General features: G+C 41.2%; 1 protein-coding gene across 1 annotated transcript; it reads right to left on the reverse strand.

Moving 5' to 3' along the window:
• Positions 1 to 798: 798 nt before the first annotated feature.
• Positions 799 to 2,862, reverse strand: LOC311098447 (uncharacterized protein). The gene is made up of 5 exons (XM_084138646.1): positions 2,759 to 2,862; positions 2,430 to 2,629; positions 2,229 to 2,310; positions 2,074 to 2,148; positions 799 to 1,354 (listed from the first exon to the last, which is right to left on the reverse strand). The coding sequence occupies exons 2-5, from the start codon at positions 2,463 to 2,465 to the stop codon at positions 1,041 to 1,043; spliced, it is 507 nt and encodes a 168-aa protein (XP_083994772.1). The 5' UTR covers positions 2,466 to 2,629; positions 2,759 to 2,862; the 3' UTR covers positions 799 to 1,040.
• Between the last annotated feature and the right edge of the window lie 21,080 nt (positions 2,863 to 23,942).

Here is a 23,942-nt window from a genome sequence, read left to right on the forward strand (position 1 = left end):
ATCACAGATCCTTGCGGCACTCCATAGTTTACTGACGTTATCTTCTATTTTTCCCCATTTAAATAGACAAAATGGTAGCGGTCTGATAAGTACGATCTAAACCAGCTTAATGCCTGTCCATGAACACCAGTGTAGTTTTGTAGTCGATTTAAGAGTATTTTGTGATCTATAGTGTCGAACGCAGCGCTAAGATCGAGTAAAACTAGTATTGAGATACAGCCTTGGTCAGAAGCTAGAAGTAAGACCTGGAGGTCTATATACAGTAGCCAAGGCTAGAGATAATAGGGATTTCTTTCTTACATCTAAGAGCGTAATATTTAGCACAAGTACTTCAAACGAATTAAACCTGTGACCTGTTTTCTGAGTAACATTAAGAATATCTCTATAGATTGTTGCAACACCTACGCCACGACCAATCAGACGGGGCTCATGCTTATAACAGTATTCTGGTGGAGTAGACTCATTAAGACCGAAATAATCATTTGGTTTAAGCCAGGTTTCAGTAAGGCAAAGTACATCGAAACTATTATCTGTGACCATTTCATTTACAATAACCACCTTAGGTGTGAGCGATCTAACGTTTAGAAGACCTAGCTTTAGAAATTGTTTTTGTTCACTAATATTAAGATTTTCTGGTTTAATCACAATTAGATTTTTCCTAGATTTTACAGTAGATTTAATGTTTGACCTCACTAAACGAGGAATAGACACAGTTTCTATATAATGTTCTACATTGGTACTTATATCAATTAAGTTGGGACAGCAAAGACTGTGATTTGGACTTTGACTTACTAGTCATATGGTGTGTAACGTCTTGGGAGATGTTGTCCGACAGAAGAGCCACTCCGATTCTGCTGGGGTGAAGGCCATCAGCACGGAAGAGCCTAGATCGCTCCCAGAACAGATTCCAATTATTTACAAAGAGCAGTCTCTGTTCATTACACCATGACATTAGCCATTAATTTAGAGCAAATAATCTACTGAACCTTTCATGTCCTAGTCGGTACGTGGGAAGCGGTCCAGACACGATGATCGTTGTTTCAGGCGATGTGCTGCGTACCGTCTCGATCAGGCTCCTGTAGTCCTTCTTCCGAACCTCTGTCTGCTGGAGCCTGATGTGAAACCAGGGATGATCGCGTCCTGGGTGCTCGGGTCCTGTGCAGAGAAACACACGGAGTAGACGAGGTCGGAGTCAAAAAGTTACTAACCACTGACTTGTGAGCATCAGCGCGTGATGTTTCAAGTGCTGATCGCCGATCTCGCAGCTCGGCTTGCCTCTCTAGTAGGTCGCGGATCTGCTTCTCCACGGACTCCAGCTCTAACTGCACCGAATGCAGCTCGAACGTGTCCTCACCTGCACTCAAAGGTAACGTTAGACACACATCCGATATATTCGCCATTATAGCAAATGAACAATAAATTAGCAGTGATACTACCAATATCACTACTAATTTACTAATTTACCACTAATATTTTTCCTATTTAAAACTTGACTCTTCTGTAGTTACATCATGTACTAAGACCGACGAAAAATGAAAAGTTCCTGCGTAATGAGAGTATAGTTCCTAGCCATATCAGCCTAGAAAATCGCAACTTTACATTTTCCGTCTCCTTCCGTACACGATGTAACTACAGAAGAGTCAAGTTTTAAATAGGAAAAATATCGAAACTCTTTGGTCATTTTTTAGAGAGAGATGCTAATGGTCCTGTCCGATTCAATGATCTATGCTAAGCTATGCTAAAAGTGGTACCGCCAGACCCGGAGTTCGGCTGAATGGATTCAAAAATGGTAAAACTCAACAGTTTAACTCTGGGGGAGTTGTAAAATGAGCTTATTTCCAAAAAAGTGGAGTATCCCTTTAATATATGGGCCTGTTAGAAGATGATCAAAGATATTCACTTCACCTGTGACTGCTCATAATGTTCTGGCTCATCAGTGTACAATAAATGTTACATTCCAGAAACCATGTTTATGTCTTACTATTTCTAAATTCTGTGTTATATTTCTTTTAATACTGAAGTAGCCTTTTTTATGCTCAAGTACATTCTGCTGATAAAAGAAAACATACTTACAGACAACTTCAGGAGTCTGAGGAGTCCTTTGGGATCCTTCTGGAGTCTGTTTAGGCTGTTTTGGGCTCTTTGGACCTTAAGGAAAATAATGCAAGGGGTAAATAGAAAACCGTTTATTAATTTATATGACATAATTTTGGCCTACACCAACTTACTGGCAATTAGTTCAGTTGACTGCTGAGCTGTTTCCACAGAGAGGTATTTCTGGGAACCAGGATCGTATAGGCTCTTGTGGAGCTGGAGAGGTTTTTTTAAAAAAAAAGAATATGCAGATTGATTTTTTTATTTAAAAAAAAAAGTATATGTCTGACATATACCCATAATTTCCTATAGAACCATGTGCTGTATACACTCACGTTCACATGTGAAATCCTCAGTTGGCCAGATGGCATGGTGACTGGTCAGCATATCTGTAAAGGATATACTCTTTGTATGTGTGGGTCGGTCAAACTGGTGGACTGGTGGAGCAGTACGAAGGCCTGTGCTACCCTGCTGTAATTCTTCATCTTCTTCAGAGTCCATGATCACAAACGAGCTCAACAGTCGAGTGCTTGGCCTTTAAAATATATTTTTTTTAAATAAAGTAATTTGTGTCACTTCAGTGCACTGAGCAAATCATATAATGTGAAAACCAATTTATTATGAGACAACAGAAAACAAATATTACAAAAAATATTACACCTACATTTTACGCTTTGCTTTTTTTCGGCCTGGCTCCTCTGCTTCTGACTGAAGGTCAGATTGAACCTCAGCCTCTCAAATCTTCCTCCTTCCTTCCACATAGTTATCTGTTTAAATAAAAAAGATGAATTAAATCACTATAATCATTCCTAAGAATACATAAATTAGAGATATCCCCAACATACCAGTAGTGAACAGCTCTAATCTCCCAGGACACCCAGTCTTGACTTGGCATCTGTGCTCTGCCCAGCTCACCTGCCGCTGAATGCTGTTATCGGTTCCGTGAGTACACCTGTCTACGGCCGCTGCTGCTTGCCACCGCTGTTCTCATCTACGGACCTGTTTTACCCTGCCTTGGGTCTACATCTACTTTTGTTGATTATTTATGAGAGACTTTCTGTTTGCCAGCCTAAGCGGCCGATTGCCTAATTTCTATTAAAAGACATTATTACCTGCTTTCGCTTTTGGGTCCTCTCTCTCAACTCTGACAGAATAATCTGGCCATCATGGACCCAGCGAAGGAGAACCCTTTTCAGACTGCCTTCGAGATGCAGGGGGCTATTCTGGGCAGACACGAGGAGGAGTTGTCCGCCGCCCGTCACGCCGTTGAGACTTTAGCCGCCCAGGTGACCGATCTTTCCATGCAACTTCGTCATCTCCGTGCTGATCCACCATCACCAAGAACTCTCGACGCTCATGAACCCAGAGTCAACAATACTCCCCGCTATGCTGGTGAGCCCACCGAGTGCTGTTCTTTCCTTACTCAATGTGAGGTTGTGTTTTCGCTACAGCCCTCGACGTATTCCAAGGATCGCTCCCGAATCGCTTACGTGGTCTCCCTTCTGACGGGACGAGCACGGGAATGGGGAACTGACGTGTGGAACGCTGAAGCTGACTGTCTTGGGCTGAGTTTCCCGATAACGATGGATCTTAGCACTTACGAGGATTTTCTGCGAGCGACTTTACGAACGTTCGTGTTCATTTCACGTCCGTTTCACAAAAATGCACTTAGCACGATCGTTCGCAGCTGTGCTTTAAGTGCTACTTAAGAGTCGCTGTCCCTTTGTCAAGTGCTGAAATGTCACCTTGTAGAATGGCTTGTAATTGCAGCGCACGTTTGCAATTTTAAATGTTTAACCTGTTTTCACCTGATGTGCATTTTCCACGAGGCCAATAATCTATAAAAGCACAAAGCTACGAGTGGAGACACCAGCAAAATGGCTGAACCAAAAAAAAAGAAAATACCTTTTTTTTTAAAAAGAGGAGATTAAGGTAATTTTAGAGGAGGTGGAGCTATACAAACATATTATTTTCAGCAGGTTTAAGGGAAGTGATTTAAATATAAAGAAAACAAAACAAAACAAAAATCTGGGAGGATTTTGCTAGAAAACTGACTGCAACTAGGGGCATTAAAAGATCAGGGAAGGAGGTCAGGAAGAAGTGGCAGGACTTTGCCAGCCTTTGGTAAAAGGAAAAGGGCTCTGCAGAGGAAAACATTTAATAAAACAGGTGCAAGTCATTGACAGATTATTATTTTTATTTTTTTCATCCCTATTTTTCCCAGTCTTTGAAGCATATTACATCTTTTTTTTTTTTCATTCATTTAACTTTGATTAAAATTATTAGATTACATTTTTTTTGCTTTTTTTCTGACCTTTTCAAATATTTAATTTATACATTAATTTAACAAAAAAACAACAACAACAACAACAAAAAAGAGTAGGCCTAATAAAGTGTACATTAAAGTACAATCAAAACTTATATTATAATCACATTGCATTTGAATAAAGTTAAAGGTGTAATCTGCCGGTTGTCCTGCAGGTGACCTCATAACTCTGTCTTCTTATGATGCACTTGGGGATTTACGATTACTCCAGAGCACTCGTAGATCTACGATGATTTTTAAGTGCTACTTAAGTTACAATGCTTTTGGGAAACAGACCGTAATATTAAGACCAGTCGTACGATCGTTTTTACGATCTACTTAGGCTTACGATGCTTTTGGGAAACGCAGCCCAGATCATTACACTCTCTTCAAGGAGGAAATGATTCGAGTGTTTGACCATTCCGACCACGGACCTAAAGCTTCGCACCTTCTATCTACTCTCCGCCAAGGGAAGAGGTCTGCCGCTGATTTCTCTATTGAATTTTGCACACTGACCTCCTCCTGTGAATGGAACGAACCCGCTCTGGTCGCTCGTTTCCTGGAGGATTTGAATGCTGACATTAAAGACGAGGTACTCTCTGAGACTCCATCTCGCCTAGATCCTCTGATTGACCTGGCTATCCGCGTGGAGAAGCTTTTTGACTTACACAACGTCGAGCTCGCAGTCTGGAGAAGTCACTCCTCTCCGCTCCGCTCCTGCTTCCACTTCCTCTCCCTCTGCTAGTTCTGACTCTGAACCAATACAGCTGGGGGGAATTCGCATCACCACCGCGGAGCGTCAACGGCGTATCACTAATCGCCTTTGTTTGTACTGCGGAGCGGCAGATCACTTCGTCTCATCAAGTCAAGTAAAGCCAACGCTCACCAGTAGAGAGAGGGTTACTGGTGAGCACATCTGTCCTAGCCCCTCCTTCACGCACTCACACTACTTTTTCAGTCAACCTCCGCTGGCCGGGTGCTGCTGTCTCCTGTCAAGCGTTGATCGACTCAGGAGCTGAGGCAAGTTTCGTTGATGTATCCTGGGCTCTCGATCAGGGCATCCCTCTCATCTATCTAAAGGAGGCCACTTCTGTTTATGCCCTTGATGGTGTGGAAGAAGGCGTTTAACACGCCATTAGGGCACTTTGAATATCGTGTTTTACCTTTCGGTTTGGTCAACGCCCCCAGCTGTCTTTCAGGCTTTAGTCAATGACGTTTTAAGAGACATGCTAAACATTTTTGTTTTCGTGTATCTTGATGATATTTTGATTTTCTCCCCCTCTCTCCAGGTGCATGTTAAGCACGTTTGGCGCGTTCTTCAACGTCTTTTGGAGAATCGTTCCTCCTGTGAATGGAACGAACCCGCTCTGGTCGCTCGTTTCCTGGAGGATTTGAATGCTGACATTAAAGCCGAGGTACTCTCCGAGACTCCATCTCGCCTAGATCCTCTGATCGACCTGGCTATCCGCGTGGAGAAGCGTTTTGACTTACACAACGTCGAGCTCGCAGTCTGGAGAAGTCACTCCTCTCCGCTCCTGCTTCCACTTCCTCTCCCTCTGCTAGCTCTGACTCTGAACCAATACAGCTGGGGGGAATTCGCATCACCACCGCGTAGCGTCAACGGCGTATCACTAATCGCCTTTGTTTGTACTGCGGAGCGGCAAATCACTTCGTCTCATCCTGTCAAGTAAAAACCAACGCTCACCAGTAGAGAGAGGGTTACTGGTGAGCGCATCTGTCCTAGCCCCTCCTTCACGCACTTGCACTACTTTTTCGGTCAACCTCCGCTGGCCGGGTGCTGCTGTCTCCTTTCAAGCGTTGATCGACTCAGGAGCCCTTGATGGTGTGGAAGACGGCGTTTAACACGCCATTAGGGCACTTTGAATATCGTGTTTTACCTTTCGGTTTGGTCAACGCCCCAGCTGTCTTTCAGGCTTTAGTCAATGACGTTTTAAGAGACATGCTAAACATTTTTGTTTTCGTGTATCTCGATGATATTTTGATTTTCTCCCCCTCTCTCCAGGTGCATGTTAAGCACGTTTGGCGCGTTCTTCAACGTCTTTTGGAGAATTGTTCCTCCTGTGAATGGAACGAACCCGCTCTGGTCGCTCGTTTCCTGGAGGATTTGAATGCTGACATTAAAGACGAGGTACTCTCCTTTTATCAACGCTTCATTCATAACTTTAGTCAAATTGCTGCCCCACTCACTGCATTCACGTCTATCAAGCCGCTTTTGATCTCATAGTCTTTCTTTATGCCTGCCCTTATTTTCTCTACTCCAGATGTCTCCAAGCAGTTTATCGTCGAGGTCGATGCATCGGAGGTGGGCAATCCTTTCCCAGCGTTCCTCCTCCGACGGGAAGATTCACCCCTGTGCGTATATATTTTTCGCATCGCCTCACACCCACTGAACGAAATAATGGTGTCGGTAATCGAGAACTGCTGGCCGTCCGCCTTGCTTTGGGTGAGTGGCGTCATTGGTTGGAGAGAGCGTCCGTTCCGTTCATTGTCTGGACGGACCACCGAAATTTAGAGTATATTCGTTCAGTAAAGAGGCTTAACGCTCGCCAGGCACGTTGGGCACTTTTCTTCGCTCAATTTGATTTCACAATTTCCTACCGTCCGGGCTCTATAATGTCAAGCCCGACGCCTTCTCGCATCAGTTCGCTTCCCCAGAGATTGTGCCAACCCAGGAGGAGATCCTCCCTCAGGGCCGTGTGGTTGGCACAGTGGTCTGGGGAATCGAGCGTCTTGTCAAACGGACCCTCTCTCATTGTATCGTGCCTCGTGGTTGTCCTAAGGGACTTTTGTTTGTTCCTTCCTCTGCTCGTCTGGCCGTCCTTCAGTGGGGGCATTCGTCTAAATTATTCGCCCATCCCGGTGTTAGGGGTACCATAGCCCAGAGTCCTGCACGGGTCCGATTTTGTAAATCCGCACCCGCCCGTACCCGCAGTGCTTAAAACCGCATCCGACCCGTTTCCCGACAGCAGCACTAATTAAAATCCGCACCCGACCCAACCCGCTTAAAATAGAACCGATACCCGACCCGCACCCGAAATAAAATCAGTTTAGACTATCACATTATAGACAAACTTACAAAAATGTTTATTGCCAGGTCATACAGAAGCTACACGACAATTAACACAAGGACAACTTCAGCAGAAGCTGTCAAAAGGGCAGTAAGTTACATGAAGAACATGGCAAACGTTTCCACAAAACTGAGTAGCCCTATAACATTTTACCAATCGAACAGACGCGGCTACAACACTATTTGCCACGCAATTTTGTCTAGCCTACATTTGACAATATTGGGTTCAAACACGCCCTGCACACCACACATACTTAGTGTTAAATTTGAAACATACTGTTCGATAGAACTGCTTTGTTTGTTACCACAGTAACAGTTATCTGCGTGCTTCCTCTGCGATGAAGTTCCACATTTACGGCTATCCAACATGAAAATGCATGCAGCAAATAAGCCTTTCACAATATTTTCTTCAGATAACTCCAAATTTCTCCCACACACTGGACTTGATTTTTGATGACGTATTGTCGACAACTTTATAGCTATTATCTTAACTATCTTAGCTATTCTTTTCAACTCCTCAGCATCCATCTCGACGACTGCAAGCAGATCGCGCGCGCGTGGTTATGATGAATTTTTAAAAGTGAATGTAGCCTAGGTAACGTTATAGATTCCTGGGAGGGCGTGGCACGTGGGCACAAATAAACTGATGTGGATTTTAAATTATTTTATCAACTTGAAATACAGGCATATTTTTGTAGATGGGTACCTAAAAATATGCATATTTATATTTTACGTTTGCATGTTTTAAACCCGTGTTTAGACCTGTGTTTCCCCCGTGTCCGACCCGCACCCGTATCCGACACAGTTGGTACCCAAACCCGTGCAGGACTCTACAGTAGCCTCTATCCGTCAGAGGTTCTGGTGGCCCACCAGGGAGATTCGCCACTTCATTGCGTCTTGTACCGTCTGCGCCCAGACCAAGCTTAATAATTCACCGCCTGCTGGTCTCCTCAGACCTCTACCCGTCCCTTCTCGGCCGTGGTCCCACATTGCCCTTGATTTTATAACAGGACTTTCTCCATCAAATCGTCGTCGAGCATGTTTTTCGAATACACAGTCTCCCCTCTGACATTGTCTCTGACCGTGGACCCCAATTCGTTTCGCAATTTTGGAAAGAGTTCTGTCGTCTCGTCGGTGCGTCCGCTAGCCTTTCCTCTGGCTTTCACCCACAGACTAACGGCCAAGCCGAGCGAGCAAACCAAATTATTGGCTGCATCCTTCGCAGTCTAGCCTTCTGCAATCCCACATCCTGGGCCGAACAGCTTCCCTGGGCTGAATACGCCCACAATTCGGCTCCTTCCTCCGCCACCGGTCTTTCTCCTTTTCAGTGTTGTTTAGGTTACCAGCCTCCACTCTTCACCTCTTAGAACTCAGAGTCCAACGCTCTGTAGAGTCATTCATCCAACGCTGTAAACGCACTTGGAGAAGGGTAAGATCAGCTCTTTGCAAGTCCTGTTCCCGCATTCGCCGAGCCGCTAATCGCCGCCGTATTAAGAGCCCTCGATATGTCTGTGGTCAAAGAGTGTGGCTTTCCACTCTTAACCTCCCACTCCAGTCCGTCTCACGCAAATTGGCCCCTAAATTCATCGGGCCCTTCCGGGTTATTAAGGTACTGAACCCTGTCTCTGTAAAACTCAAGTTGCCTTCTAATTTGCAGCGCATCCATCCTGTCTTCCATGTCTCTTGTCTTAAGCCAGTAGTATGCGCTCCTCTTCGTCCTGCCGCTCCTCCTATCCGCGTCGAGGGTTCTCCTGTGTATACTCTCCGCAGATTATTGGACGTTCGCCCTCGAGGTCGTGGTCATCAGTTTCTGGTCGATTGGGAGGGATACGGTCCTGAGGAGAGAAGTTGGATTCCTGCCCGGGACACTCACTTTGACTCAGCTGTTCCTCATTACCTGTTGTCATCACACTCATCCATTCCACACCTGTCCCCTCTTTCTCTCTGATTAGCTTCTCTACTTCTAGTTCTCTTCTTTCCTTTGTTCTCTGCCAGATTATTAACATTGATTACATATGTGTCTGATCTCTCTACCACCAAGCCTTGTCTTGTCCTGTCTGGTCTACACGACCATCTCGTCTACCTCCACTGCCTTAAGTGTTTATGCTAAATCTGTGCTTTGCCCAGCTCACCTGCACCTGAATGCTGTTATCGGTTCCGTGAGTACACCTGTCTACGGCCGCTGCTGCTTGCCACCGCTGTTCTCATCTATGACCTGTTTTACCCTGCCTTGGGTCTACATCTACTTTTGTTGATTATTTATGAGAGACTTTCTGTTTGCCAGCCTAAGCGGCCGATTGCCTAATTTCTATTAAAAGACATTATTACCTGCTTTCGCTTTTGGGTCCTCTCTCTGAACTCTGACACAGCTAGGTGCTGTATATTTAATACTGGCATTCCACGGCACCCTGAGCAGTTCGGCCAGTTGATCTCTCTTTTGGCTCGAAAGGAACTTGACCAGGCAGCGGAGGACACAGAAACACTTCGAGGCTGTCGGACCTGGACAAACCCTGTTGGTTTGGGCCATCCGATCCTCGGCTGCACAGACTCAACGACTCTCTACATCTCCTCTCGACATGGACCTGAGGGAGGGACCAAGCTGAGGATGACGTGATGCCCGGAGAAGAATCTGTGGAAGCAGTTCTCCAGGATCTGGGGTAGCCTGAGGATGGAACATTTCAGACATCAAAAACTGTTTTTGTTTTATTTATTTTTTTATAATATTAATTATCAATGTCAGTGGTCACATCAAATTGTTAATTTGGTTTCACTTTATTTTGGTCCCTTTAAGACATTCTATAAGTCTATAAGTAACATTGCACCAACATGTCTACTAACTCTAATGAGAGTATTAGTAGACTGGTAGGGTTAGAATAAGTTGACATGTAGTTGAAATAATGATGGAGAAATAATGATTTACCATTATTTGGCTTGACGCCGGAGTGAACTGGAGCAGGTGATGATGATTCAAGAACAGGATCTGCTGGAGGAATAAAAGGCTCCACAACATTCACAGCACTACTGGAAGAGCTGCTGAAAACACCCTTCGTAGCCTTCCAGAGCCTGAGGAAACAACCAGGTATCTTCCTACGTTCTGGAGCTTTTTCTGAAATGAAGAAAAAACAAATGAAAACAACTATAAAGACACATCTCTGACGTCAAATCAGTTTTTGTGAGCTGATCGCAGTCAAAAAAGTTCAGGAGATTTTTCTTAGCGATGGCTGATTTCAATATGATAAAAAATAACTTTTATATTGATTCAATGGATTAATTACATTTTGAAAAAAAAAGTCTCATGAATTTATTGCATTTTTGGGTTTTTATAATAAATCTGTGACAATCAAAATCTGGATTTGAATTTTTTTATGTTATTATAACCTAAAGATGCTATGTGAAAGTTTGAAACAGAAAATAGTGGATTTCATCTTGCCACTTTCTTGGTAAAGAAAACACATTTTTACTCAAATTAATCAAAACTAGTGCAAAATGCCCGTGCAAAAGTTTTTGGGTGTGTTTTTAGTAATTGTTGGTTTGGTGTGTTTGAGTGCTCATTGTTACAATTGCACAGCAAAAGTTCAGTGACATTTTTATTTGTGCATGGTAGAAAGCAAATACTGATACTGACATAATGACATACAATAAATGTGGAAAATTAAACTACACGATTCAGGGAGCAGGATACACAGTGAACTCCGAGCTACTTAAGCTCCACTGCTTTCTTCGACCCTCTCTGTGAGAGTCAAAAGTCAGAGTGGCTAGAGCGGCAAAAGCCAGTGTGTGCTTCTTTTACCGATATATATATTTACCGATATTTTTTGCATTTCTAATCCAAACAATGTCAAACTTGGCACTGCACTTACTCGTGCCCGTAGCAAGACACCTGTCAAGTTTGAAATCCATAGGAATAACAGTTCGAGAGATATGCGAATAACACACACACACACACACACAGAAAGAAGTTCCCGTAATTTATAGATAGATATAATATACAGAAGTAAACGGCGTAGGTGGCTTACAGATTTCAGGGAGCAGGCTACACAGTGAAACACAGTGAACTCCGAAAAAATGCTACGCTTGAGCAAACAGTTTGTGAATAGGTTAAATGATGGCCGTGAATAAAATATAATATTCAGAAGTAAACAGTGTAGCTTATCAGAATGTTTATTTTTAAACCACAACCTTCTAAGTGCTTCTTTTACTGGTATTTTTAACGATATCTTTTGCATTTCTCATCCAAACAATGTCAAACTTGGCACTGCACTTACTCGTGCCCGTAGCGAGACACCTGTCAAGTTTGAAATCCATCGGACTAACGGTTCGAGAGATATGCGAATAACAGACACATACACAGACAGACAGACAGACAGACAGACGTTTCTATAATTTATAAATAAGATGTCAGCGCTATTATAATGGGGGAAATAATTTTAATATGCTGTAAAAACAAGCCTTATTTTGAGTGGAAAACAAGATAATTTTAAAATAATGATGGAGAAATAATGATTTACCATTATTTGTCTTGACGCCGGAGTGAACTGGAGCAGGTGATGATGGTTCAAGAACAGGATCTGCTGGAGGAATAAAAGGCTCCACAACATTCACAGCACTACTGGAAGAGCTGCTGAAAACACCCTTAGTAGCCTTCCAGAGCCTGAGGAAACAACCAGGTATCTTCCTACGTTCTGGAGCTTTTTCTGAAATGAAGAAAAAACAACTGAAAACAACTATTAGACCCATCTCTGACGTCAAATTAAGCAATGATATGACTTAACTTACATTTTACTATTAAAATCTTATCTGTAATGTTACAAATCTAAAGTAATGGGAATTGTTCACGCTATCCACCTGACTTCTGCTTAATGCCTGCATAAATGTCCCAACATATTATTTCACAATATTAATAGTCATTTTATTTCACTATTATCACGATTACGAGGGTGGAGCCTGGTGATCCCGATTCAACGATAAAGTTATTTTTCTTATTTTATCTGATCTTTTATTAAAAAGAAAACATTTTATTCATCCATCCATTCATCCAGGCTTCATTTATTTTACATTTTAAAGCTATTTACATGAAAGTTTACATTCATTAAGTTTCATTCAGTTGTGTGTGTGAATGTTAATGGGGCAATCCAGATGTTGCCTGGTAATTCTTTAGTAACCATACATGTTCAAATGTAGAATTCATGAATTTGCCATCTGATTAGCACAACATCTTCATTTTCAGACTTGAATTTGGCCCACTGGGCAAACGTCACGCGGCATAATAATTATTCTTGAGCAATTTCACCTTGTTAAGACTTGTAAAGACAGCATAAAAACTTCAATAAAAATCTGAGGTAAGTTAAGTAAGGGATAATGTAGAGCGAGGCGGTTGTTATAGCGAATACAACCCCCGACAGGCTGATTAGGACCCCAACGCGAAGCGGAGTCGTTATTACTGCAGAGACTCAACCAGGCATCTCTTACACTTAACATAAAAAAAAAAAAGAGTTGACATGAAAAATGCTTTGTGTCTGAGTAAAGGCTTATATTGAATCAAACGTGTGTTTGTCTTGTGTTATGTCGGAGTTATGACAGTAAACTTACCAATAATCTCATTATTCTCAGGCTGACACTTAAATTTCTTAAACCAATTGTGGCGACAAACACTGTCCAATTCAAGCCGCTTCTCTGGGTTTCTTTGCAGGAGAGAGCAAAGTAATTCACAGCATTCTGTGAAGAAAGAGAAGAGAGTCCTATTATTATCTTAAACTTCACACTCGCTCTCTTTGATTAAGCTGAAAGATCTAAATATTACTGCATTACCCACACAACCATTTGAATTACTTTGTTCTATTTTGTATGATTTAGAATTGCAAGTGTACTTTTCTGAAATGAAGATCTTACCTTGTGACAAGCCCTCTTTGGTCCAGATGTTATCATTGAGTTCGTCCAAATCTTCTGACTTGCCCACACATCAGTACAAACAAGATCATCCCTAGTGACCAAACTGTCGCTGGTTCCCCGTGATACATGCCGTTTGACTTATACTCAGGGGGGCAGTACACTTCTGTGCCTGGAAAAATACATTTTGTCTGATTTGTAAGTTCGTATTAAAGGGGTCATAGACTGGATTATTTTTAGGGCCCGAGCACCGATGGTGAGAGGACCCTATTGTTTTTGCTTCGTTTATTATTATTATTCTTGATGCAAGAAATTATTTGATGCTATTGATTCACAATGGTGGATCCCATTACATGATGCAAGTCGAAAAGCTTAATGACCCGTCATCAAAGTTTGAGGCCCATCTTATAGCTCTAAGGAATAATACATACCAGCATAGGACGTGTATCCCGCATTGGTCAGGATTACGGCGCACCCAAAGTCAATCAGATTGACTTCCAGGGTGTCCGGGTTAATCAGCAGGTTTTCCAGCTTTATGTCGCGGTGCAGCACTCCACGTTGACAGCATGCTTGAGCTGCGAGGGTTACCTGCTGCATGATAACCGTTGCTGTGCTTTCTCCGATGTAGCCTCTGAGGCGGTTAAAAAATTCGAACAAGTTCTCACAGGGCTTAGGCAGCTCTAGAACCATAATGTATCGTTCAGGCTCTTCGACCCAGTCCAGAAGCTGGATGATCTGGGGAACCCTGGGGCCTTTGTTGGCAAGAATTAGCAGACCGATCTCCTTTGGAACGGGTTCAGGATGACCCTCCTAGAAGAAAGACAATTCTTATGATATTACATGGAGAAAGGATGTAGACCACTACTAAACGACTGACAATACCAGTATGTCTATTGAAAAATAGACTGAGAGAAACAGAGTACTTACAATGTCGATGCATTCTATACCCACTTTGTGAGCGAATTTCAGCGCCACCTGATCAACAACACAAAAAATGGATTTGTGTTAGAATTATTTACAATGTGTGTGCAGAGTTCATATCATGTCAGTCATTAACCTTGAACAGACATGTTCAGTTTCATGAATTTAAATTCTAATCATCTAGAGCATTTCTAACAATTTAAACAGGTCTGAAAGGTCAAGTGCTCTAAGTAGTGAACATAAGATACACTGAGAATGCTTGAAAAGAAGAGAATGATTCGAGTATAAGATAGGGCAAGAACACTTTGATATATAAATAATGCAAGTAAAATAAGTGATACCTCAAGGCCATCTTTCAAGCGAATCCCTGCATAAACGCATCCATAGGCTCCTTCACCGAGCTTCCTGCCGATTTCATAGCTGTAGAAACCGGTGTCTGTTAAAAGAAAAATAAGAAGAGTTGATATGAAAATTACTTTGTGCCTGAGTAAAGGCTTATATTGTATCAAACGTGTGTTTGTCTTGTGTTATGTCGGAGTTATGACAGTAAACTTACCAATAATCTCATTATTCTTAGCCTGACACTTAAATTTCTTAAACCAATTGTGGCGACAAACACTGTCCAATTCAAGCCGCTTCTCTGGGTTTCTTTGCAGGAGAGAGCAAAGTAATTCACAGCATTCTGTGAAGAAAGAGAAGAGAGTCCTATTATTATCTTAAACTTCACACTCGCTCTCTTTGATTAAGCTGAAAGATCTAAATATTACTGCATTACCCACACAACCATTTGAATTACTTTGTTCTATTTTGTATGATTTAGAATTGCAAGTGTACTTTGCTGAAATGAAGATCTTACCTTGTGACAAGCCCTCTTTGGTCCAGATGTTATCATTGAGTTCGTCCAATACTTCTGACTCAGGATATTGCCCACACAGCAGCGCAAACAAGAGTGTCCCGAGTGACCAAACTGTCGCTGGTTCCCCGTGATACTCGCCGTTTGACTTATACTCAGGGGGGCAGTACACTTCTGTGCCTGGAAAAAATACATTTTGTCTGATTTGTAAGTTTGTATTAAAGAAACATTTGACTAGGTATTCATTAGCATGCAAGAAATTATTTGATGCTATTGATTCACAATGGTGGATCCCATTACATGATGCTTTGTAAGACCTTGACTCATTCAAGTCGAATGGCTTCTGACCCGTCATCAAAGTTTGAGGCCCACCTTACAGCTCTGAGGAATAATACATACCAGCATAGGACGTGTATCCCGCATTGGTCAGGATTTTGCCGTGCCCAAAGTTAATCAGTTTGACTTCCAGGGTGTCCGGGTTAATCAGCAGGTTTCTCAGCTTAATGTCACCGTGCAGCACTCCACGTTGACTGCATGCTTGAACTGCGAGGGTTACCTGCTGCATGATAACCCTTGCTGTGCTTTCTTCAATGTAGCCTTCGAGGCGCTTAAAAAAATTGAACAAGTTCTCACAGGGCTTAGGCAGCTCTAGAACCATAATGTATCGTTCAGGCTCTTCGACCCAGTCCAGAAGCTGGATGATCTGGGGAACCCTGGGGCCTTTGTTGGCAAGAATTAGCAGACCGATCTCCTTTGGAACGGGTTCAGGATGACCCTCCTAGAAGAAAGACAGTTCTTATGATATTACATGGAGAAAGGATGTAGACCACTACTAAACTACTGACAATACCAGTATGTCTATTGAAAAATAGACTGAGAGAAACAGAGTACTTACAATGTCGATGCATTCTATACCCACTTTGTGAGCGAATTTCAGCGCCACCTGATCAACAACACAAAAAATGGATTTGTGTTAGAATTATTTACAATGTGTGTGCAGAGTTTATGTGATGTCATTCATTAACCTTGAACAGACATGTTCAGTTTCATGAATTTAAATTCTAATCATGTAGAGCATTTCTAACAATTTAAACAAGTCTGAAAGGTCAAGTGCTCTAAGTAGTGAACATAAGATACACTGAGAATGCTTGAAAAGAAGAGAATGATTCGAGTATAAGATAGGGCAAGAACACTTTGATAGATAAATAATGCAAGTAAAATAAGTGATACCTCAAGGCCATCTTTCAAGCGAATCCCTGCATAAACGCAGCCATAGGCTCCTTCACCGAGCATCCTGACGATTTCATAGCTGTAGAAACCGGTGTCTGTTAAAAGAAAAATAAGAAGAGTTGATATGAAAATTACTTTGTGTCTGAGTAAAGGCTTATATTGAATCAAACGTGTGTTTGTCTTGTGTTATGTCGGAGTTATGACAGTAAACTTACCAATAATCTCATTATTCTCAGGCCGACAATTAAATTTCTTAAACCAATTGTGGCGACAAACACTGTCCAATTCAAGCCGCTTCTCTGGGTTTCTTTGCAGGAGAGAGCAAAGTAATTCGCAGCATTCTGTGAAGAAAGAGAAGAGAGTCCTATTATTATCTTAAACTTCACACTCGCTCTCTTTGATTAAGCTGAAAGATGTAAATATTACTGCATTACCCACACAACCATTTGAATTACTTTGTTCTATTTTGTATGATTTAGAATTGCAAGTGTACTTTGCTGAAATGAAGATCTTACCTTGTGACAAGCCCTCTTTGGTCCAGATGTTATCATTGAGTTTGTCAAATTCTTCTGACTCAGGAAATTGCCCACACATCAGTACAAACAAGAGTATCCCGAGTGACCAAACTGTCGCTGGTTCCCCGTGATACTCGCCGTTTAAATCAAACTCAGGGGGGCAGTACGCTTCTGTGCCTGGAAAAATACATTTTGTCTGATTTGTAAGTTTGTATTAAAGAAACATTTGACTAGGTATTCATTAGCATGCAAGAAATTATTTGATGCTATTGATTCACAATGGTGGATCCCATTACATGATGCTTTGTAAGACCTTGACTCATTCAAGTCGAATGGCTTCTGACCCGTCATCAAAGTTTGAGGCCCACCTTACAGCTCTGAGGAATAATACATACCAGCATAGGACGTGTATCCCGCATTGGTCAGGATTTCGGCGCACCCAAAGTCAATCAGTTTGACTTCCAGGGTGTCCGGGTTAATCGCCAGACTTCCCAGGTTTATGTCACGGTGCAGCACTCCACGTTGACAGCAAGTTTGAGCTGCGAGGGTTACCTGCTGCATGATAACCGTTGCTGTGCTTTCTCCGATGTTGCCTTCGAGGTGCTCATAAAATTCTAACAAGTCCACACGGGGCTTAGGCAGCTCTAGAACCATAATGTATCGTTCAGGCTCTTCGACCCAGTCCAGAAGCTGGATGATCTGGGGAACCCTGGGGCCTTTGTTGGCAAGAATTAGCAGACCGATCTCCTTTGGAACGGGTTCAGGATGACCCTCCTAGAAGAAAGACAATTCTTAGGATATTACATGGAGAAAGGATGTAGACCACTACTAAACTACTGACAATACCAGTATGTCTATTGAAAAATAGACTGAGAGAAACAGAGTACTTACAATGTCGATGCATTCTATACCCACTTTGTGAGCGAATTTCAGCACCACCTGATCAACAACACAAAAAATGGATTTGTGTTAGAATTATTTACAATGTGTGTGCAGAGTTTATGTCATGTCAGTCATTAACCTTGAACAGACATGTTCAGTTTCATGAATTTAAATTCTAATCATCTAGAGCAAGTCTAACAATTTAAAAAGGTCTGAAAGGTCAAGTGCTCTAAGTAGTGAACATAAGATACACTGAGAATGCTTGAAAAGAAGAGAATGATTCGAGTATAAGATAGGGCAAGAACACTTTGATATATAAATAATGCAAGTAAAATAAGTGATACCTCAAGGCCATCTTTCAAGCGAATCCCTGCATAAACGCATCCATAGGCTCCTTCACCGAGCTTCCTGCCGATTTCATAGCTGTAGAAACCGGTGTCTGTTAAAAGAAAAATAAGAAGAGTTGATATGAAAATTACTTTGTGTCTGAGTAAAGGCTTATATTGAATCAAACGTGTGTTTGTCTTGTGTTATGTCGGAGTTATGACAGTAAACTTACCAATAATCTCATTATTCTTAGCCTGACACTTAAATTTCTTAAACCAAATGTGGCGACAAACACTGTCCAATTCAAGCCGCTTCTCTGGGTTTCTTTGCAGGAGAGAGCAAAGTAATTCGCAGCATTCTGTGAAGAAAGAGAAGAGAGTCCTATTATTATCTTAAACTTCACACTCGCTCTCTTTGATTAAGCTGAAAGATCTAAATATTACTGCATTACCCACACATCCATTTGAATTACTTTGTTCTATTTTGTATGATTTAGAATTGCAAGTGTACTTTGCTGAAATGAAGATCTTACCTTGTGACAAGCCCTCTTTGGTCCAGATGTTATCATTGAGTTTGTCAAATTCTTCTGACTCAGGAAATTGCCCACACATCAGTACAAACAAGAGTGTCCCGAGTGACCAAACTGTCGCTGGTTCCCCGTGATACATGCCGTTTGACTTATACTCAGGGGGGCAGTACGCTACTGTGCCTGGAAAAATACATTTTGTCTGATTTGTAAGTTTGTATTAAAGAAACATTTGACTAGGTATTCATTAGCATGCAAGAAATTATTTGATGCTATTGATTCACAATGGTGGATCCCATTACATGATGCTTTGTAAGACCTTGACTCATTCAAGTCGAATGGCTTCTGACCCGTCATCAAAGTTTGAGGCCCACCTTACAGCTCTGAGGAATAATACATACCAGCATAGGACGTGTATCCCGCATTGGTCAGGATTTCGCCGCACCCAAAGTCAATCAGTTTGACTTCCAGGGTGTCCGGGTTAATCAGCAGGTTTCTCAGCTTTATGTCGCGGTGCAGCACTCCACGTTGACTGCATGCTTGAACTGCGAGGGTTACCTGCTGCATGATAACCGTTGCTGTGCTTTCTTCAATGTAGCCTTCGAGGCGCTTATAAAATTCAAACAAGTTCTCACAGGGCTTAGGCAGCTCTAGAACCATAATGTATCGTTCAGGCTCTTCGACCCAGTCCAGAAGCTGGATGATCTGGGGAACCCTGGGGCCTTTGTTGGCAAGAATTAGCAGACCGATCTCCTTTGGAACGGCTTCAGGATGACCCTCCTAGAAGAAAGACAGTTCTTATGATATTACATGGAGAAAGGATGTAGACCACTACTAAACGACTGACAATACCAGTATGTCTATTGAAAAATAGACTGAGAGAAACAGAGTACTTACAATGTCGATGCATTCTACAACCACTTTGTGAGTGAATTTCAGCGCCACCTGATCAACAACACAAAAAATGGATTTGTGTTAGAATTATTTACAATGTGTGTGCAGAGTTCATATCATGTCAGTCATTAACCTTGAACAGACATGTTCAGTTTCATGAATTTAAATTTTAATCATGTAGAGCATTTCTAACAATTTAAACAGGTCTGAAAGGTCAAGTGCTCTAAGTAGTGAACATAAGATACACTGAGAATGCTTGAAAAGAAGAGAATGATTCGAGTATAAGATAGGGCAAGAACACTTTGATAGATAAATAATGCAAGTAAAATAAGTGATACCTCAAGGCCATCTTTCAAGCGAATCCCTGCATAAACGCATCCATAGGCTCCTTCGCCGAGCTTCCTGCCGATTTCATAGCTGTAGAAACCGGTGTCTGTTAAAAGAAAAATAGGAGTTGACATTAGTAAAGACAGATATAATATCAAAAGTTTGTCTGTATTGTGTTATGTTGGCATCATGACAGTCAACTTACCAATAATCATATTATCCTCCAGTTTCTTTAACGGAGGTGATACAGTGTCCCCTGTCGGTCCGACATGGACATTGTTGACTCCACAGTCTGACGTGGCACAGTCTGTAACTTGAGGGGCATCATCTCTACAGTCTCTGACTAAGTCCTGGAAGGAGTCATCCGTCCACTCATCATCGACTTTAGCATGACCAGGTTCCTCTGCAATGGGGAGGACTTCGGCCTCACTGGTACTGGTGACATGCTGAGAAGTCTGATCTAAAGAGGGAAATGATATAACCAAAAGATGGTTTTAATGAAATACTATTAATAAAAGATTGCATAACCATATACATTACTAGACACTAATATTGCTGCAACTAAGCTTGCTGTAAATTATGAAGCGAGTTTTTGGGGCTTTCAGACAGGTCTAATTTGTGCAATCTGCTTTCTCAGTTGTCGGTCAGTGAGCACATGCAGGAATGTTCTGTTCTCTGTTTAAGTGTCAAATTAAAAATAGTTTAACTTTTCAACACAGTCATTAAGTTAAGTTTACATTCATTAAGTTTCATTCAGTTGTGTGTGTGAATGTTAATGGGGCAATCCAGATGTCGCCTGGTAATTCTTTAGTAACCATACATGTTCAAATGTAGAATTCATGAATTTGCCATCTGATTAGCACAACATCTTGATTTTCAGACTTGAATCACGCGGCATAATAATTATTCTTGAGAAATTTCACCTTTTTAAGACTTGTAAAGACAGCATAAAAACTTCAATAAAAATCTGAGGTAAGTTAAGTATGGGATAATGTAGAGCGAGGCGGTTGTTATAGCGAATGCAACCCCAACGCGAAGCGGAGTCGTTATTACATGGCTACCTACCAAATAAATCATTTAAAAAGGAGTTTATTGATTTAAAAACTATCGTATCGCTTCCGCTAAATAAAGCATCCACAGCAACGCTCTGTTTTTCATGGCAACGGTGTGTTATACTTCACAGCGGCCTGTTATCAAGAAATAACAGACCGCATTCTACATTGGAATTCAACCAAGCCATGTAATAATAAATTTTAATGTCTGTTTAAAGGCATTTACGCATCTTTCATCTATACATGTTAAGTATGTTATGTTAGTGAATTATCCTTTAGTAATTATTGATTTATTTGGTAGGTAGCCATGTAATAACGACTCTGCTTCGTGTCGGGGTCCCGTTCAGCCTGTCGGGGTTGTATTCGCTATAACAACCGCCTCGCTCTACATTATCTATTAGACTTATTAGACTTTAAAAACAAAACTTCACATATTCTACATACTCTACATATTCCAATAACATTGACATGTCTGGTCCTCTTTCTTACCCTGACTTGAGCTGGTCTTGTCTTTCTCTGTTTTGTGTAAATTCTCCACACTGTCACATACACCTACACAATTAACACAAGAAAAGATTGAACCCATTTTCAAATGCTAAATAACGACACTGCGAGAAATACCAGTAGAAAACTAACAGCAAAGTAATGAAGAAAATGAGCGAAAGTGTGCTTTAATTGACCTGCGTTTGACGTTATATGACGTCACAGTGACATTCTATATAGATCAGTGGTGTGAGTCTTTCTTATACTGTCTATGGTGTATTATCTCTAACCAGAAACTCACCGTCCGTCGGCTTGGAATCAATTGCATCTGGGTCTGGTGTTTCTTTAAACCAGTCATGATCTAAAATGTTCTGAAAGGTGATCCATGTCTCTCTGTGACGAAGTTTCCGAAGTAGATCCAGACATTCTGTAAAAGTTTTCAGAAGAGAACTGATTAGTCTCTAGTCTGTTTGATTTTGAGATAGTATGTAGTTTATGTAAAGTAATGTTGCTGTTACTATGGCATTCTCTGGATGCCCATGAACATTTATTCATGGCTAAACATTCCCTGTCAATCCGCTGTGTTTTACACTTTGCTTATTTGTCATCAAGGTAATTTTACTGTCACTTGTGTAAGAGCTTTACATGTTTCCAAGCAATGCTATTTCCATTTCGTTCTTGTTTTTGGTCTCACCTTTGGACAAGTCTGTATTTTTCCCATGAAACCATTCTCCTTTGACCATCCCCTTCAGCACTCGGTGTAAACCTTTCTTTGTTTCCATTAAAGCGTGAATTCTCCTCTCTCCACTTGATTTATGATCGCCTTTTCCTGTAAGCAGTAAGTTTTCAGTTTTCAGTAAAACACCCTTATGTCCATATCCTGTGCATAATAAATCAGTGACTTGTGCTCAAAAAGCAAGCTCACGTGTTTCTCTGGTGGTCAGTGCTCTGTAAAATCCGGTTAACTTGATCTGCCTGGTGTTTGGGTTGATGAGTACTTTTTTCAGGCTTATGCCTTTATAATAAACGTCCTGTTCACTGCAGTGCCATAACACAGCGATGAGTTTCTGCATGATGTCTTTTGCTTCTGCTTCTGTCAGACGACCTCTGTTTGCTTTGATGTGATCAAACAAGGGTATGCTGATATCTGGATGTTCCATAATTAAGATGTCGTGATCTTTCATGTCAAACCATTCATGTAACTTTACGACATGGTCGCTATGTTCCACCATCCGCATTATAGCTGCCTCTCGACACAAAGGTTTGGAATCCCCCATCTGAAAGAAGAGATTGACAAAAGGTTAGTTGACTCCTAACCTCAAACCTCCTTACTAACGAGTGAGGGAAATTCAAGAACTTTACATGTACTTTACAACTGACGCTTCAAGGCTTTGATTGTCTATTTCAGTTTTATCTAATGCTGTCTACATACAGAATTATCAATTACCGAATAAGAATTTAATAAATAATTATTAATAGTAATTTTCATGAAGAATAAAATCGTGTCAACTTACGTAGAAATCAAACAGGGATTTCTTAACAGATTTGATGATCACCTAAAAAAATAAAGAAAACATTTGCAAACGTCAGTGAACTGACTCATTTTTGTTGTTTACATGATAATCTACAATCTTTTTTAAAACATGTTTTGAATAAAAAAGACAGAAGGAAACAAGAGGCAAAAAGTTTGCTGTATCCAGAAAGAGCAACATACTTGTGTGCCATCTGATTTTCGAATTCCTTCATGGACAATGCCATGGCGTTTCGATGCCAGTTTCTTTCTCACTTCAAAAAGAGAGTCAAAGGATCCTGGAAAACACACAACAGCATGAGACTGAACTGAACCAACCAGTGTGAAGATTACAAATAAAATCAGGAAACACGCTTGACATTGACACATATGGATAATTAGCAGGTTTTGGATTTAAGTTCATGTTTGTGATTGTCAAAACACACACAGACACACAGACAGACAGACACACAGACAGACAGACAGACAGACAGACAGACACACAGACACACAGACAGACAGACACACAGACAGACAGACACACAGACAGACAGACAGACAGACAGACAGACACACAGACAGACACACACACAGACACAGACACACATACACATCTGCCTCCATGTCTTTATCTTATGTGAGTGGATATCATATTAAACATTCTTAAAAATACTGCTTATTTAGTATGTGTAAACATTTTCCAATAAAAGAAAATAAACTTTTAGTAATGTATTGAAGTAATTAAGTAATTAATTGGGTAACACTTTATTTTAATGTGTCCTTGTTACACACGTTACATGTATTTACTATAGTAATAACTCTAAATTACGCATAATTACATGCAATTAACCCTCAACCAAATCCTGATCCTACCCAAACCCTATAGTAAGTACATGTAGTTAATTAGTATTACTCAGTACTTAAATCTATAATTACACTGTAACAGGGACACATTCAAATAAAGTGTAACCAAGTAAGGTTGTAATCAAGATTGTTAAAGGCACCTGTTAATATTAAGATAAGATTATGTAACGTCTGTAATAAAGTCT

Source organism: Abramis brama (assembly GCF_963993115.1).
Source record: "Abramis brama genome assembly, chromosome: 16".
Taxonomy (NCBI): Eukaryota; Metazoa; Chordata; class Actinopteri; order Cypriniformes; family Leuciscidae; genus Abramis; species Abramis brama.

Excerpts from the sequence above, each read along its gene's own strand:
- LOC311098447 (XM_084138646.1), bottom strand. The coding sequence starts at position 2,465 with ATGCCATCTGGCCAACTGAGGATTTCACATGTGAAC. Across the intron at positions 2,311-2,429 it reads TGAGGATTTCACATGTGAAC|CTCCACAAGAGCCTATACGA; the intron begins GTGAGTGTATAC and ends AAACCTCTCCAG. Across the intron at positions 1,355-2,073 it reads TCAGACTCCTGAAGTTGTCT|GTGAGGACACGTTCGAGCTG; the intron begins GTAAGTATGTTT and ends CTTTGAGTGCAG.